At 28.3% G+C, this 18,809-nt stretch overlaps 1 protein-coding gene across 4 annotated transcripts in view; it reads right to left on the bottom strand.

Annotated features, from left to right (window-relative positions):
* Window positions 1–6,788: 6,788 nt before the first annotated feature.
* Window positions 6,789–18,809, bottom strand: part of LOC142325983 (tubulin polymerization-promoting protein homolog) — a 136,564-nt gene continuing 124,543 nt past the window's right edge. The window contains exon 7 of one of the 4 annotated variants that reach the window (XM_075368005.1): window positions 6,789–11,839. In XM_075368005.1, the coding sequence (XP_075224120.1) occupies window positions 11,830–11,839 (10 nt within the window). In that variant the 3' untranslated portion in view covers window positions 6,789–11,829. Of the gene's footprint in view, window positions 11,840–13,555; window positions 14,261–18,809 lie in introns of those variants that run through there. The other 3 variants (XM_075368006.1, XM_075368003.1, XM_075368004.1) reach the window with 3 other exon arrangements.

Genomic DNA, 18,809 nt, shown 5'->3' with positions numbered 1-18,809 from the left:
AAAACAAATAAATAAAAATTATAATCTAACTTTACATAATAAATAAATTTATATAAGTAACCAAATAAATATATTTGTAAATTTATATAATCTAACCAAACTTAACCTACGTTCGCTAGTTAAGGTTAGTGATCGTAGTTTAAGTTCAGTTAGTCTATTATATAAAGTTAGATTATGATTTTATTTTCACCTTACAGTGGCACCATCTAACAACTAACTAAACATCGCCTTTATTCTGCAGGCATCTTCTCAAAAAGTACCCAGTCAATGTAAGACTTGGCAATGCTGTTTTTTTATTTAGTTCTGCTCTCATGTACACAGACTAAAGTTGTGGAAGTACAGCCTAATTCTATACAACAGGAATTTATAGAATGAGTTTGACAATACTAGTAACATGCATTGTGCATGCTCTTACTCATTTGCTACTGTTTAATGAGCCAATTAGTAACTAACTGTTACATGACATCATTATATTTATATCAAGATAGATGTAAGATAGATAAGGTTTAAGTAATAAAAGATGATAAACAAAGGAGAATTTCAGAAAATTATTTTTAGTTTATAAATGTAGACATTTTCAAAGAAAATAAAATTGATTTTTTTTTTAACAACTAATAAATTAAAGTAAGGATGATAAATAAATAAAGTTTACCTTATTGCTTTTATGCAGAAATTTCAAATTTGGTAATACATTTTTCCACATTTAATACATTTTTTGTTTATGAGAAGGTATAGTAGTTTAAAAATAAGTATATTGAGAGGTGCACACTGCAGTTATCATGTTACCTTGAATCTTGAATGAATTGAACGATTTCTTTTATATTTCTTAATATATGGAAATTTGAATAGATTATATTTAATGTTTATTTTAAAACTTTTTACTTCCTTTAATCCCATAACTAATGCGTACTAATGAAACTGTAGCCTGTAAAGTAGGGAATCAACACATGGTTAATTATTAGCTAAAAATTAGTTGCAGCACAAATATTTATTGGTTTTGATAATTTTTAATAAAGTAGTGAGTAATCACGCATAATGAAAACAGAAATTAGTTGCACTGCACTTTGAAGTTTTATGAATTTAAAGGTATAGTCCCAATTAAGTGTATAAATGTAATGCAACATCCCACTAATCAGGTTGTATGCAAGTGTTTTTTTTTTTTAAATTAAAACATTTTCCTTAGCAAGTCCTATTATTAACAGACTAAAAACGGAAAAGATTCTCAATTTAATGTATTTTCTTCACACTACACAGACACTTTTGTAACCGCTTTGCAGTTTGTAACTAACAAAACCATAAATTATCTTTCATATATTAAAAGTAAATTTTAAAGCATTTCTTCTGTCTATTTACCTTTTTTTTTTAATTTTATAAAGGAAGTTCCCATTGATCTTTAATATTCACTTGATATGTGTTATATGAAAAAATCGGTTTCATGTGAACTTTTTTACAAAAATTGGTTGAAAAGTTATTAAACATTACTGTAACGTATAATGCTAATAAAAACTATTTGAGTCGATTATTGGCTACATATTTTATATGGATGTGTAAAAATTGAGTGTGAAAATTATTTCCTATTTTCACATTCCAAATATTTTTAACTAATGTTTAATGATTGTCATCATTTCGTTGCATTCCTTTTATCAAGATTCACAGTTTTTTTCTCTCTTCATGCATTTTGTGAACAGTTTTTTTTATAGCTTATTCTTATTTTAGATAAATTTTATTAACATAAAATTCACTAATAAGTGAAAATTAATACTTTTTGAATTTAAAAATAAAAGCTTCTTTATTGACAAACAGAATTAAATTTTTTAATAACTTCAAAATATTTTTTACTCATCTTCATGACCAGCTGGAATTCATACTCTGGAATAAGATTATATTCGTTTTTAAGCAGACACTGTTTAGTTTAAATCCAGTTCAGATTCAACACACCTTCTGATCACAGTCTAAACATATGTACATATACATAATTCAAAAGTACTACTACTAATGAAAACATCAGCTGATGTTATGTGGATAACTGCAGCAAGAATTGTTTTTTTGTAATTTTGGAGGTTTGGTCTCTCCCAGAGGTTTTGTTTAACCTCTGGGACCACAGTTGGATATTGCTTCAGAGGATGAGATGAATGATTTGTAGCGTGTGTGAAAAGTACCATGCCTGACCGGGATTCAAAGCTGGGACCTCCGAATGAAAGGTCGGGACACTACCACTCATGCCATGGAGACTGGAGCAAGAGTCTTTAGACATGGTCAAAAAGACAACCAAAAATATTTTGAAGTAAGTAAAATAAGGTCCCTGCCTATATTAAAAGGGATAAAATGCATACCAGTATGAAAATTTAATTTCTATTCCATTTAATTATTTCAAAAAAAGATATTCACAAATAATTGAATTTGAAAAAATCACTGCTATCTTTTCCTGCACAATTAACCAATTTCAGCTGTAGTATTTAATGACTTATATTTTTTTTTAATGATGTCATTTAGTAATCGAATATAAGGGATTTAACCAATTCCAAAAGATAAAATAAATTAAAAATAAACTTTAAAAAACATTACTCACTTTCTTTGTGCTGGGTAATAAGTAAATAGAAGATTCTTTTGTACAGTTTCCTTATTTGGTTTGTGTTTTATGTCCACATCTTTAAATAGCAGGAAAATCACTTAAACTGTTTGATCAAGTAGTATATTTATTATATTCTTACAAGCTATTTCATATTCTTGAAGCATGTTTTATTTTATTATATATATATAAAATTTGCTTAGTTAATATGTTTCTGTGAAGTGAATTGATTTGCAAAGATTGATTCTGATTCTGTTGTGTGAAGTGTTTAATAAGTTCTTTGTAGCTGTGCGTGAATGTATGTACCAGACATACTTGGGAATATATTAAATACTACCAACTGAAGATTTAATGCAGTCCCTACAGTTTAATTTGTTAAATCCTCTAGATGTGTTAGTTGGCCATTTTTTTTTTGTGTCTAGAAAACCCAAAACTGAAACACTTAACTAAAACATTTACGTTATCTCTTCACACAACACAGACAGACACACTTTTGTAACCATTTTTCATTTTCTGATGCACACCTAAAACAATAAAATATCTAGTTCATATTAATGCCTGCACTCATTCCTGGTTGACAGTATATTACTTAACTTGTAGAACAAGAAAGGATCAACCAAGATTCACATAAACCTCTTATTTTCAGAAATAAATAATTGGTGCATTTATAAAATGCACCAATCAATGAGAATACTCAAGTCAACCTTAAAACACACAATGATAAGTACAACAATCCAGGAGTTCATTCCATTAATTAAATCTCTGGTTATGTTTAGGGGCATACATTCTTCTGTGAGAATGTAATTGTTAGAATCAGATTTTGCAAATCACCTTAATATATAAAAATGATGAACATATCAAGTTGTTAACCATAAAAATGAAATTTTACACGTAAAAGCTGTAAATTCAAGTAGTTGAATTTTATGAATTATACATATGTATTATATTTATTTGACAAGTACAACACAGTTCAAACATCTTATTTTAATGTTTATTTATACACAATAAAATAATATAAATAATTTTATTTCATTTTCCTATTTTTCTGTATGTTTGTAACTTACATTTTGTACATACACAATAAGTATATTAATTTTCCTCTTTTTTTTTTTTTAATTGCATTTTGGAGTAGGTAAGAGACAGTAGGAGATTTACTTATAAATGAACACGTAGTAATACAGAATATTTATTTTTAAAGTTTTCTCGTCTTTGAAGTAATTTTTTAAAGAGTTCACAGGTTTTATTATGTTTACTTAAAAATAATGTAAATAGTTTTTACATATAAGTTAAAAATAAAATAGTGCAAACTAATAAAACATAAAAAAATCACACAAAAATATCAGAAAATAATTAAAAGTGAAATCCAAATTTATTATCACATTTTTTTAATCTTCTGTTATTTGACTGGTTTGATGCAGTGCTCTAAGATTCCCTATCTAGTGCTAGTCATTTCATTTTGGTATATTCCCTACATCCTACATCCCTTACAATTTGTTTTACATATTCCAAAAATTGCCTGCCTGTACAATTTTTCCCATCTACCTATTTCTCCAGCATCAAAACGACTATTCCAGGATTCCTTAATATGTGGTCTATAAGCATGTCTCTTCTTTTAACTATACTTTTCCAAATACTTATTTTTTCATCAATTTGCCGCAACACCTCTTCATTCGTCACTTTATCCTCCCATCTGATTTTTAACATTCTCCTATAGCACCATATTTCAAAAGCTTCTAATCTTTTCTTCTCAGGCACTCGTCCAAGTTTCACTTCCATATAAAGCTACGCTCCAAATATATACTTTCAAAAATGTTTTTCTGACATTTATATTAATCTTTGATATAAGCAAATTATATTTCTGCTAGAAGCTTGTTGCATGTGCTGTTCAGCATTTTTTATCGCTCCTGTTTTGTCTATCTTTAGTAATTATATTTCCCAAATAACAAAATTCTTCTACCTCCATAATATTCCTCTTCTTATTTTTATATTCAGTGGTCCATCTACATTATTTCTACTACATTTCATTACTTCTGTTTTGTTGTTGTTTATTTTCATGTGGCAGTTCTTGTGTAGGGCTTCCATCCATGCCTTTCATTGTTTCTTCTAAATCTTTTTTACTCTTAGCTAGAATTACTATATCATCAGCAAATCGTAGCTTTTTTATTATCTTTTCACCGTGTACTGTTACTGTGGATCTAGATTATTCTTTAACATCATTAACTGCTAATTCTATGTAAAGATTAAAAAGTTATGGGTATAGGGAACATCCACGTCGGACTTCCTTTTTTATTACGGCTTCTTTCTTATGTTCTTTGATTATTATTGTTGCAGTTTGGTTTCTGTAATTGTTACCAATTGTTCTTCTATCTCTATACTTGAACCCTAAATATTTTAAAATGCTGAACATTTTATTCCAGTCTACGTTATCAATTGACTTTTCTAAGTCTATAAATGCAATGTAAGTTAGTTTGTTTTTCTTTTATCTTCCTTCTACTATTAATTTGAATGCTAAAGTTGCTCCTCTTGTCCCTATACTTTTCCAGAAACCAAATTGGTCTTTGATCAAATTTTCACACCCTTTTTATTGTATTTCTTATTGTCGTTCCTTTTCCCTTCTTCATCACTAACATTCTTATACTTTCTACATTCATCCATCAGCTGCAATATATCCTCTTATATCCAAGGTTTTCTACTAGTTCTCTTTGTTTCACCTAAGTTCACTTCTGCTGATTTAAAATTCTCCATTCTTTATATTTTCTATCTTATCTTATTTACTCAGACCTCTTGTTATGTCCTCAAAAATTTTCTTCACCTCTGCTTCCTCAAGCTTCTTTAAATTCCACTGATTCATCTGACACTTTTTCTTCAGGTTTTTAAACACAGTCTACATTTCATTATCACTAAATTATAGTCATTATCAATGTCTGCTCCTGGATATGCTTTGCAGTTGAGTTGATTTTTAAATCTTTGTTTAATCATAATATACATATGTATAATCTATCTGATACCTTGCTATATTACTGGGCTTTTTCCATACGTGTATTCTATTATTATGATTTTCAAACTGGATGTTGGCAATTACTAAATTATACTTTGTGCAAAACTCAATAAGTTGGTCCACTCTTTCATTCCGTTTGCCCAGTTCAATATTTCTTCCTTGCCACTTCCGTTGCTTGCATTCCAATTTCCAACTATTATTGGATTTTCATCCCTTTTTATGTGTTTAATTGCTTTGTAATTATTTCTTATACACACTACCTCATCATCATCATGAGCACTTGTAGGCCTATAGATGTTAACAATCACTGTCAGCTTAGGTTTTGATTTTATCCTTGCTATGTTTCTGACAATGATTCTAACGCTAAGCTTTTTGAAATATTCTAATCTTTTCCTTATCTTCTTGTTCATTACAAAACCTACTCCTGCCTGCCCTTTATTTGAAACTGGATTAATTATTCTAAAATCACCTGACCAAAAGTTGTTTTCCTCTTCTTACAAAACCTTACTAATTCCTACTACATGTACATTTAACCTATCCATTTCCCTCTTTAAATTTTCTAACCTACCAACCTTTCTTAGACTTCTGACATTTCACTCTCTGACTCATAGAATGTTAGTTTTTAATTTTCTGGTGACCCCTTCCTTAGTATTCCCCACCGAGAGATCTAAACAGGGCACTAGTTTAGCTCTGGAATATTTTACCAGGGAAGCTGTTTCCATCTTTGTTATATGAAAATGCAGAAAGCTACATTTTTTTAAAACAAAAACAGCTGTCGTTTTCCATTGTTTTCAGCTGTGAAATATTCAGAAGATTGAGTGATGTTGACATGGCTATTTAAGTCCTCCTGATCTACACCTGTAACAACTACTGAAAGAGCTGCTGCCCTATTTCAAAAATCATTCCTTAGTCTGGCCTTCAACAGATACCTCTCCGATATGGTTGCACCTTTGGTCTAGCTACTCTGTATCACTGAGCACTCAAGCCCCCTCACCATCGACAAGGTCTCATGATTCATAAAGGGAGACTATCACTTAAGGATAGACTAAACACAATTATTGTGGTTGTTAAAAACAGTCAAAGTTGACTGATTTTCAGCCATTTTGAAGGATGAATTTCTGTTAACATAATTGGTTAATTAAAGAAAATTATTGGTATGATCAGTAGAAACTATATTATCATTTAAGGATTAATAAAAGAAAATTCTCATTTTTATTAATACACTTAACTCATTTATTTTAGTCATTTATACAAAACATCATTTTTTTACAAAAATATATTTCATGAAATCATTAACAATATAATGTCGGTTGTATGTTTCTACCTTACCTTACCTATGTGTCTGAAGATAGGTTTTCATTACATTCTACAAATTCTATGTATAACAGAAAATTGTATGTATATATATATATATATATATTATTGCATATATATGTGGTTATGCACTTAGTCACTGTTTCTTCTTTTGTTTAATAAATTGAGAAGAGCACATGAAATATTACTTTAACATCTTACACAAGTTTTCAAAGAGCAGCTTAAATAAACATTACACACAACATTTAGTACATCAGTGCTGTATTTAAAACAAATAGGTGAAGTATTTTTCTATCAGCTCACTGTTAAACTACTCTCATCTCATAATACTTACATATGACTCAATTATTCTAGTTGCAAATATTAAACAGTCTAGTTGCAGAAAATTTATAATTTCTTCTATTGACAAAGTGTATTTTATAAAATGTTCAAATTTAATAGGCCATAAAATTAAAAACTTAACATATAATTACATATTTACACTTACATATATTATTTGTTAGATATCATACATTTTTTGTATTGAAAACTATGAAATGGTTGACCATAAATGAATAAAATTAATATTTGTAACACAATTAACTTAGCAAACAAAATGAATTGTTGAGAAATTTTACAACTAAATTTAAGTAATAATAAATTATGTAAAATAACTAATTAAATTATAATAATTACTTAAATTACGTTAATATTATTTTTGAAGTTTTCATTTGTTGAAATTCAAAACATTGGGAATATAAAAGAAGCTACCTACTAAAACTTTAATGTATTATTTGCACCATACATTAGTGAGTTAACAATAAATTACCTCTTTCAGTTAATTTAAAGGTATTATACTGCTAGTATGTATTGTATTAAAGTATTGGCACACTCTTTCTACCAAAGCTTTGGTAGTTACATTCCATAATTTATTTTGACTGGAAAACCAATATCTACTATATAAGAGAGATAGGTTAACATCATAAAGATAATTTATGCATATTTGTACATTAATTTACAGCTGAGTTTCTCTTAGTCTAATATTTTTGTAACCTTCATTATTTAAGAACTACTAATATGATAATTGTTTTAATATAAATATGTTTTTATTCTCAAACCTGGATTCCACTTAAAGGAATATTCCCATTGACTGAATGAAATTTATAAATCTAAAATCATTTTCATATAATTACAAAGAGAAATTATAAATAAAAATGTTTGTTAGAAAATAATTCCATATAATGGGATTCTGTTTTTAGAAATAATCTGCAGCCTTTAAGTTTTTCCCTGCACTTGATTTGCTTCAAAAAAAATTGAAGCTACTACTATTGGTTAGGGAAGTAACTTTTTTATCAGCAAAAAAATATTTCCAATATAAAACTTAGGAGAAACGTAGAGAGCATGGTTTACACATTTATCATTGTGATTTTGTTTAGAGTTGGTCTTCTGTTTCTTAAAAAAGAAATAAATTCATTGAAAAAAAAAATAATCTCATCTGTTTTGTATTAAAAAAAACATGATAGAAATAATTATCTGCTTTCTAAATATTTGGAAATATGCTATTAAAAAGTATTTTTAAAACTAAAAAAAAAAATCTGTCCTTAGTTTTATTATACGTGATACTTGTCTTTAAGAAAGTCATTTAGTATGTATCCAAATTTGTTGTATTTATAAAATTTATTGTTAGTAAATTTCTATGTGTTTGTAAAGTTTGAAATTTGTGGTTAATGGCTGTATCCAGTTTCTTCGGATGGTGTGCAAAAATTTATTAAGACATTGTGGCAGTGGCAGCCCATAGCTAAAATTAGTGGAACTGCTGCTCCAGAAACTTTTTTCTGGGCCTTTTCAAGACTGTGGTTAAAGTTTTCTGTTAAAAGAACCAAAAAAAAAAGAATCAAATAGAATAGCTGGAAGTAGGATAATAATCTAATTCTTTACTTTTATCACATTCAAGAATATGGTACACAGTGTTTCAGCCCATTGTACTTAAAACTTGTATTTGGTTTAACTGAACAAATGATAAAATCTCAATACAGATATTTTTTAGTATTATTAGATAATAAATTAATAAGAGTCCGCTTAAAAACACTGTAGTCCAATGGTGCTTAATTGAAATTTCTTTTTAATCATCATATGGTTAACAAAGTCACATGTATGGTCATCTAAAGGCCATCTCATCTTATCTATAGGCTTCCTGTTATGCTAAAAAAATTAATTAATCAAAAAATTGTAGCCAAAAAATAAAAATATATGTGTGTGTGTGTTTATTTTAAATGAATAAAAACATGAAAGGCATTAAAGCCTCTCTCTCTTTTCTGTTTAGTCTGTGGAATCACAGTAAGCTATTACTTCAGAGGATGACATGTATGAATGTAAATGAAGTCTTGTATAATCACAGGTTGACCATTCCTGAGATGTGTGGTTAATTGAAATCCAACCACCAAAGAAAACCAGTATCCACAATCTAACATTCAAATCCGTATAAAAGTATCTGCCTTTACTAGAATTTGAACCTTAAAACTCTGTACTTTGAAATCAGCTGATTTGTGGTGACAAGTTCACCATCAGACTAACCCAATGAGCATTTAAGCTTAGTGCAATTTTAAATCAGTAGGAAACTATTACTCTGGAGTTTAATCTTCTAGACCAATGCAAAAACTGTAATACAATAGCAAATCCCATTTTAATTGTATTTTCATATAGAAAAGGCTTATGGTGGTATACGCAAACATTACAAAATTAATATTTTTTTGCTATCATAAAAATTTGTTGCTTTAGTGTGTATCATATTTACTTTTACATAAAATTATTAAATTGAAAATATAAAATTGTATTTTATTCTATTGTACAAAAAAATAAAATTACGTACAGGTAGGTCAAAATTGAAGCTCTGGAGACTTAATGTTGGGAAAGGGGTAAAGAAAAAGATGTTCACAAAATTCAACCAGCATGTCTTCTTCAAGTCTGTTGCTCCTGCGTTAAAACTTGTTCATATATATGCATTGCATTAATAGTGATAGAAGATGGTAATAACATGTACTTTCATCTATCCACAGTTTTTGAATTATGTAATTCAATATAGATTACAACAAAAAAACCTCCTATCTTAATGCAGGAAAATGACATAAAGGACAGGGATTGAATAAAAAAACACATGTTTCTAATACTTATAAGCTAATGCAGCATCAACCTTTAGGATATTTTTGGCTGTTGTATAAAGTTCACCATTACACATGGTGCTCTGGATGTGTTAACTGGACTAAAAGTTGGTGCCTAATATCCCTTTTAGCACACATAATTAGATAGTAAATAGATAATAATATTTTTTTTTTTAATAAAACACTATTATAATTATATTTAAGTGTTAAAGATTACATAAGTCTATATAAATTATAATAAAGTCTGTAAGAGTCTAATGAACATTTAACTAAAACTATTGTCACATGCTAAAGTTATCAGTAATCACACAAATCTAGATACACATTCAAAAGAATTTTCACTGTTCCTATTCTTATTTACTTGTTCATTTATTCATTATCTTACAACACTCTAATTACGATGCCTAATTATGAATTATATATGTACAGACTGTACATATATGTATCACAATGTTATCCTGATGTCCTAAAATACTTCATTTGCCAGTTAGGCTAGCAAAAAATCGTACTGAAATTTTTAGGACATTAATCAAGGAACAGAATTCATAATTTCTTGTGACTTTTGACCTGAAATATCAAATAAAATAGATCCTAGAACCACATCTGCCATAATTTTTGAGAAATCTGGGTTGAAAATCAGTAAATTGGGGTAAAAAATCCTGTTTTTTTACGTTTGACATACAACAACTTTCTTAACCCTTTGCACTCGAATGTGTTCTTTATAAAATGTCTTGTGGTGTTGAGTAGCCAATAGTACTGGCCATCACCATTTCTCTGTCAACTGGGAATTATTTGCACAGGTATGATTCTCTTGGCTTGGATGGCCAGCCAAACTGACCAAAAGAAATGTTCCTCTTTATTTTATTTTAGTCATTTTAATTTTGTCTGAATTGTGCTGAATCATATTGGCTAACTCTTGAACTAAATAGACACTTTAGTTTCCTGTCTGTTGTTACATCCCGCTGAGCCATTACTTAGTTGGTTTTTTAACCTTTACCATAGTTCACGTTTGCATTCTGCTGGTCTTATCTAAAGTACTGTAGCATACAAGGAGTGTATATAATACAGCAAAGTTTACTTAATTATTTAGTGTTTTATTATTTTTAATCTGTTGTAATGGGTGATTGCGACAATTTGGTAGCATATGATGTTAGAGAATTGTTGTATGAAGTGAATGAAAATGATATGAAAGTGATATAGATTCCAATGTGGGAGAACTTTTTGAAAATATTGAAGAAGCTGGCTATGAAGAAAGTAATAATAGATCATATTTAGAAAAGGAATCAAGTGATACTGATGGACAAGTGGGTGAGGAAAGTGTGAACAAGGAAGCAGCAAGTGAAGGTGACTGGGATGAAAATGGTTGGCAAGAATAAATGAAAGTGAATAGCAAGAATGGTCAGTAAGTTATATTGATTTAAAAAAATGTAAATGGTTAAATAATAGTAGTAGTTATAAACCTCTTGTAAGTCAAAATCACAAAACACCCATAGATTATTTTTAACTTTTTTTCACAGATGAACTATTGTCAGAAATAAGTTAAGAAATTAACAGATACGCTAGAGAAAAAATTCAAAAAACACTCCTTTAAGGAAAAAATTAATTTTTAGATGTATCACTCCCAAATTCAAAGCTTTTGTGGGAATATTAATTAATATGTGTATGAATGATAAACCCGAGATGATTATTTTTCCACTGACTGCGTAGATTATTGCCCATTTTATAAAGATGTTTTGCCTAAGAAAAGATTTCAACAGATTTTCTGGAATCTACATGTAAGCTCACCTCCAACTGGATTGATCGCAGGGACATTATCTCGCTCTGGAAAAGTAAGAAATGTTGTTTTGTATCTAGATAAAAAATTTAGAGAATTTTATTTACCCAATAAAAAAGTGTGTCGATGAAAGCATAGTGGGCTTTAAAGGTAGTTTTGTTTAAATTATATAATAAGGACAAGCCAGTTAAATGGGGGATAAAAATATTTGTACTTTCTGAAGCTAGCACAGGGTACATTTGTGTGCCTTAGAACCATAATTTGGGAAAGTGACTACAGATCATATGGAACACCAAGACTTAGGTTACAACCCATGTGGTTTTGCATCTTGTAAATAAATTAAAACAAACATATGGTGACATAGAGGAACTTCATGTGTTCACTGATCGATAGTACACCAGTTTAGATTCGGCTAAGGTACTTCATGATATGAAAGTACACTTAACTGGAACAATGAAAAATAGAAAGGGCTTACCAGACCAGAAGACAAGTAATAAAAATGGACAAGGTACGAAGAAAAGTGTTAATATGGCGAAATTAAAAAAAGGTGAGAATCATGTTTAGGAAAAAAACAAATATTCCCTTTTGTTATGGAAAGACTCTAATGACGTCACAATGTTGAGTACGCTTTACACACAATCAAAACAGGCGTATCATTAAAAATGGGGCAACATAAAATGTAGAAAACCCAACAGTGGTGTATAAATACAACAAATCAATATAAGAAGTCGACATTTATGACCATTATATTTCATCATATGCATTTACCAGAAAATCATTGAAGTGGTGGGGGAAGGTATTTTCTAGTTGTTGGAAACTGGTATTGTGAATGCGTTTCTACTTATCAAAGCATTAGATTGGGTCAATTGGGTTTGAGGATGCAGATTCCATGAAAGTACTTTCATGAAAAATTGACGTAAGATACGTCTTACTTTTATATTCTCTACTAAGTGGTTTATTTAATAAATTTAATAATATATAATACCATATAAAAAAAAAATATGTATATATATAAAATACACACATATACATAAACTTATAATGTATGAATACTGAAAAAGTTGCTTCTTTTTTTGATGAGAAATGAATTTAGCAACTGATGAAAACTGCTATGCCTGACTAGGATTTGATCCTAGAGCCTTCCAGAAAAGGGTGGTAGTTATTATTATAACTCAGATGTGGAGGTCGGTATATTTCATATTAGTAATGTTCTTATCGGTGAATGAGAATTCAACATTTAATTATATAGTAATATGTAAATTTTAAAAAAGTATTGCCTACAATGGTAATTGCTTCTGACAAAATATTTTAAACAGCATGTAATCATTGTTAAAAAAGGAAGAATCTATTATTTTACATTTGGTAATATGAAACCAATTGTTTATCAAACACAACTTATAGTAACTAGTTTTTTTTTTTATTCTTGATTATAAAAATAAAGGATAAAATTCTAAAATATAAATTTTTCTAAGACAAGTTTTACAATATTATTTGATAGTAAATACCAAATTTTGTAGGAAGTGGATCCACAAAACTATTAATAATATTAACCGTTAATATAAACGGTTAATAATATTCTCCAGAGCTGAAAAATGTGGTTCTGAAAATTGTATTTAATTTATGATCCATGTTTATCATATAAACTCTTTTGTATCAGTCAGTAACTGATAATAATATGACTAAACCATTTAATCGTTCATTTTACATAGGTATAACTATATAAAAAGTTATGATTTTTTAAATCTTAATCAAGGAAAGCACTTACAAAATTAAAACAGAGGAGATATAATCAGTTGTAGAATCAACTATCCTAGGCAATTAATTACATGACTAATAGTTGATATATTAAAGAACTTTCTGATAACTACTTCCATATAAAATAACCTGATTTAGGAATATTTAAAAATATCTTTCTAATTTTGTTCACATTGTGTATCATTCAGTTTTATGATTATTTTATATAAATAATAAATAATCACAATAATCAATATTTAAATGCCTTCTCTGACTGAACTATAGGATTTATGTAACAATTTTTAGTAAAAACAATAATCATTTTAAAAATTTCATATTTTATAATAATAAGATTATTTTTAAGTGATTAAATTTCAATATTTGATTAACCACTTTTTTATTATTTTTTTTAAGAAGAAGAATAATAATCGTCACTGTCTCTACCAATATTATCCCAGTCTTCCTCATCTTCAATATATTCATTATCATATTCCTTGGCTTCATCTTCTTCATACTTATAACTACTTTCACTCATACTTTCTTCATCTTCTATTATTTCACTTTTATTTTTAAAATTCCTTTCGTTGGTTTGTTCTTCAGTTTTATAAATTTTTATTTTTATGTGAGTGTTGTTGTACTTTATTTCTCTTTCTTCTTCATCATTAGAATCCTCTGAATTTATAATATTAGGTGATTCTATGATTACAAATGGACATCCTTGGGGAAATGATAACCTAAGTATGAAATGACTTTTGTTAAACATTGTATCATTTTTTAAAGCAACTAGTATATTTATTTTTAATCATGCATATGAGTTTTGAACTACTTAATTTTCATCATCAGATGGAATGTCAAACAGGACAAAATGAATCATATTTCATTAAAAAAAATCAATAAATACTAATCCAGATGAATAGAGATTGAACAGGAATATTAAATTAACCATTCATTACAGATTTCTCACTCTGAATCTCAAGTTTTTCTTGTGCATGGTAACAGAAGGAAAACTGCATTTATAAGAGGAATTTTCTTTAAAAATCTATTGAACAGTTGCAGTAAGTGTATGCTAAAGTGATTTTAAAATATATTTAATACAACACAAAATATTTTTAAAAGATTAAGATAATTAAAATTAATAGTTAGTTTTATTTAAAAAATTTATAAAAAAAAAATTATTTTTTTTAACAGTAATAGGTCAATATCCAATTTAAGTCATATCATCTTAAAGTAGAAGTGAATTTTTTTATGGTGAGCAGAGAATACTACTCATTTAATACAGAGGTTATAAGTCCATAAGTCCTAAATCTTCTTGTTGAAAGGCAAAAGTGCTACTACCACTCTTTAGAGGCCAGTGATTCTAAAACTTAACTTTGTAATAATAAAAACAGAAAATGTATTGCACTTATAAGACCCTGTTCTTATAAGTGAATATAAGAACAGGGTCTTATATTCACTTATAAAATAAAATATATATATATATATATATATTATTTCTTAATTATTTTAACATTTTATAATTTTGGGTTTTTAGTATATATTAAAATAACACCTAGTCTTCCATGTGATCATTTTAGATCATTTTATAAATCAGGTTTATACATGTATAATTGTAATTGCAAATTTACTCAATTAAAGATAAAATAATTATTTTTATATGATTACTCATTACTGTAAGACTGATAACAGGAAAGAACTGTTCTTAAATGTTAACTGTAATATTCAACTTTTAATTAATCCACTTAACTATCATGGTGTTTATATGGACATCAGTGCTTCTTTTAAGAAAAACTTCTTATTAAATGAAAATAAAAATAAGTAACAAATAAACTAATAATTTTGAATTTTTGGCTAATCTACAATAAATAATTTTTATTATGATGTATAATACTATTTAAAAACTAATTGAAGTTGATTTAATATTTCAAAAATTCACAAGAAAATACCAATTTTTTAATATATAAATGAATGGTGAGAAAATAGTTGGTGGGGAAAGTCATAATAATATTTTAATAAGCAATGATTTCTCATTTAAATTTAAAAAAAGAGTAGAATCCTTGTTACACATACTGTACAAAAAAAAAAAATTATACTCTAAGCCAGTAAGTATTGAATGTGCAAACATTTTTTATAATAAATGAACTGGTGATATGTACACATATGTAGCATAAATATAAACATAAACAAAACAGTTTTACAAATAATGTGATTTTAAAAAATGCTAAAATGTGTGAAGGGTGGCAATAAAAATTAATATAAAAAGCAGTATAAAAATAAATAAATAATATTCTAAGAATAAAAGAAAAATTTAAAAATATGTATATATAAAATGAATTAAAATAATACATTATTTTCAAAATATTATAATAATACTGTCAATTCTAATTTTTGCAATGTTTTTTTTTCACATTCATGCCTAAATACTATACAAAATTTTTCATATTTAATGACAAACTAAACTAGATTTATTTTAAGATAACAATTTTTAAGTGTATATAATAATGATTTATCACTAAATGTTTTTGTCCACGAAGTGATAAAAATTTTGTAATGCAGGTTTAATAAAAACTGTCAACAAAGTTGTTATGAAGTGGAAAAATAATGATACATGAAAAAATTTTAAAAATTGATAAATTTTTACTTTTTCTGCTTCTCACCCCCAAAATTTTATTTTTTTAATTTGTCTACGTTTACTATGTTAAATGAAAAAACTAAAAAAAAAATTCCATTGAAAAATGAACAACCAATAAAAAGTTAGGTAAGATTATTTTTTGGGTATAAAAGTGAATTATGATAAAATTATATTGTATTACTATACTATTATTAAAGTCTAAATAAACAAAAAAAGATTTTTAATTCAAAAAATCAATATTCTAACTTTGATCAGCTCCCCACTCAAAGTATTACCCACAAAATATCTTTTTTGGGCCACTTGCACTATTACTGTGCTTAGAAAGACAAACAAATTTGGTTAAAAGATGTGTAATAATAAAAAGATATCTTTTTTCAGTTTTTGAGGAAGGAGGAGAATTTGCTGGCAAACATTTTTTAAATGGTAAGATAAGTATGTATGCTTGAATCGAGTTTAATATAAAGTGGGGTTATGTTTGCAAAACTTTTAGAAAATTGGCCCCAAAGAAACTATCTACCTCACCCCCTGGATGTTTAGACCCCAAATGTTTACCAACAAGTTTCCCCTCATGCATGAGTCTCTGTCTTAAATTTCATTGAAATCAGTTACCATCCCGTCAAAAGTTATTAAGCTTCTACATGTCAACACATGTACATATGTAAGTACGAACAAACATAACTCCCCACTTTTTTTTTTGTTCTTTGGAGTCCCTCAGTCATGAAACATCAAAAACACAAAATCTTATAACCTCATTTTTTGTCTGATTACCATACTTTCCCTCTAAGAGCATAGTCTAGAACGATGATGCCAGGAAAGTAAAAATGATATTAAAATAGATTTGGTTCTGTTTGTCATTAAGACTTTTTTTTTTTTTTCTTCAGTCATTTGACTGGTTTGATGCAGCTCTCCAAGATTCCCTATCTAGTGCTAGTCGTTTCATTTCAGTATACCCTCTACATCCTACATCCCTAACAATTTGTTTTACATATTCCAAACGTGGCCTGCCTACACAATTTTTTCCTTGTACCTGTCCTTCCAATATTAAAGCGACTATTCCAGGATGCCTTAGTATGTGGCCTATAAGTCTGTCTCTTCTTTTAACTATATTTTTCCAAATGCTTCTTTCTTCATCTATTTGCCGCAATACCTCTTCATTTGTCACTTTATCCACCCACCTGATTTTTAACATTCTCCTATAGCACCATATTTCAAAAGCTTCTAATCTTTTCTTCTCAGATACTCCGATAGTCAAAGTTTCACTTCCATATAAAGCGACACTCCAAATATACACTTTCAAAAATCTTTTCCTGACATTTAAATTAATTTTTGATGTAAACAAATTATATTTCTTACTGAAGGCTCGTTTAGCTTGTGCTATTCGGCATTTTATATCGCTCCTGCTTCGTCCATCTTTAGTAATTCTACCTCCCAAATTACAAAATTCTTCTACCTCCATAATCTTTTCTCCTCCTATTTTCACATTCAGTGATCCATCTTTGTTATTTCTACTACATTTCATTACTTTTGTTTTGTTCTTGTTTATTTTCATACAGTAGTTCTTGTGTAGGACTTCATCCATGTCGTTCATTGTTTCTTCTAGATCTTTTTTACTCTCAACTAGAATTACTTTATCATCAGCAAATCATAGCATCTTTATCTTTTCACCTTGTACTGTTACTCTGGAACTAAATTGTTCTTAAACATCATTAACTGCTAGTTCTATGTAAAGAATAAAAAGTAACAAGGATAGGAAACATTCTTGTCGGACCCCCATTTTTACTGTGGCTTCTTACTTATGTTCTTCAATTATTACAATTGCTGTTTGGATCTTGTAAATGTTAGCAATCGTTCTTCTATCTCTGTATTTGAACCCTAATTTTTTTTAAATGCTGAACATTTTATTCCAGTCTACGTTATCGAATGCCTTTTCTAGGTCTATAAACACCAAGTATGTTGGTTTGTTTTTCTTTAATCTTCCTTCTACTATTAATCTGAGGCCTAAAATTGCTTCCCTTATCCCTATACTTTTCCTGAAACCAAATTGGTCTTCTCCTAACACTTCTTCCACTCTCCTCTCAATTCTTCTGTATAGAATTCTAGTTAAGATTTTTGATGCATGAATAGTTAAACTAATTGTTCTGTATTCTTCACATTTATCTGCCCCTGGTTTCTTTGGTATCATAACTATAACACTTTTTTTGAAGTCTGACAGAAATTCCCCTTTTTCATAAATATTACACACCAGTTTGTATAATCTATCAATCGCTTCCTCACCTGCACTGCGCAGTAATTCTACAGGTATTCCGTCTATTCCAGGAGCCTTTCTGCAATTTAAATCTTTTAATGCTCTCTTAAATTCAGATCTCAGTATTGTTTCTCCCATTTCATCCTCCTCAACTTCCTCTTCTTCCTCTATAACACCATTTTCTAATTCATTTCCTCTGTATAACTCTTCAATATATTCCACCCATCTATCGACTTTACCTTTCGTATTATATATTGGTGTACCATCTTTGTTTAACACATTATTAGATTTTAATTTATGTACCCCAAAATTTTCCTTAACTTTCCTGTATGCTCCGTCTATTTTACAAATGTTCATTTCTCTTTCCACTTCTGAACACTTTTCTTTAATGCACTCTTCTTTTGCCAGT

Source organism: Lycorma delicatula, chromosome 6, assembly GCF_047948215.1.
Source record: "Lycorma delicatula isolate Av1 chromosome 6, ASM4794821v1, whole genome shotgun sequence".
Taxonomy (NCBI): Eukaryota; Metazoa; Arthropoda; class Insecta; order Hemiptera; family Fulgoridae; genus Lycorma; species Lycorma delicatula.
Note: the sequence above shows the minus strand (reverse complement) of the source record. Positions and strands in the feature narration are given on the sequence as shown.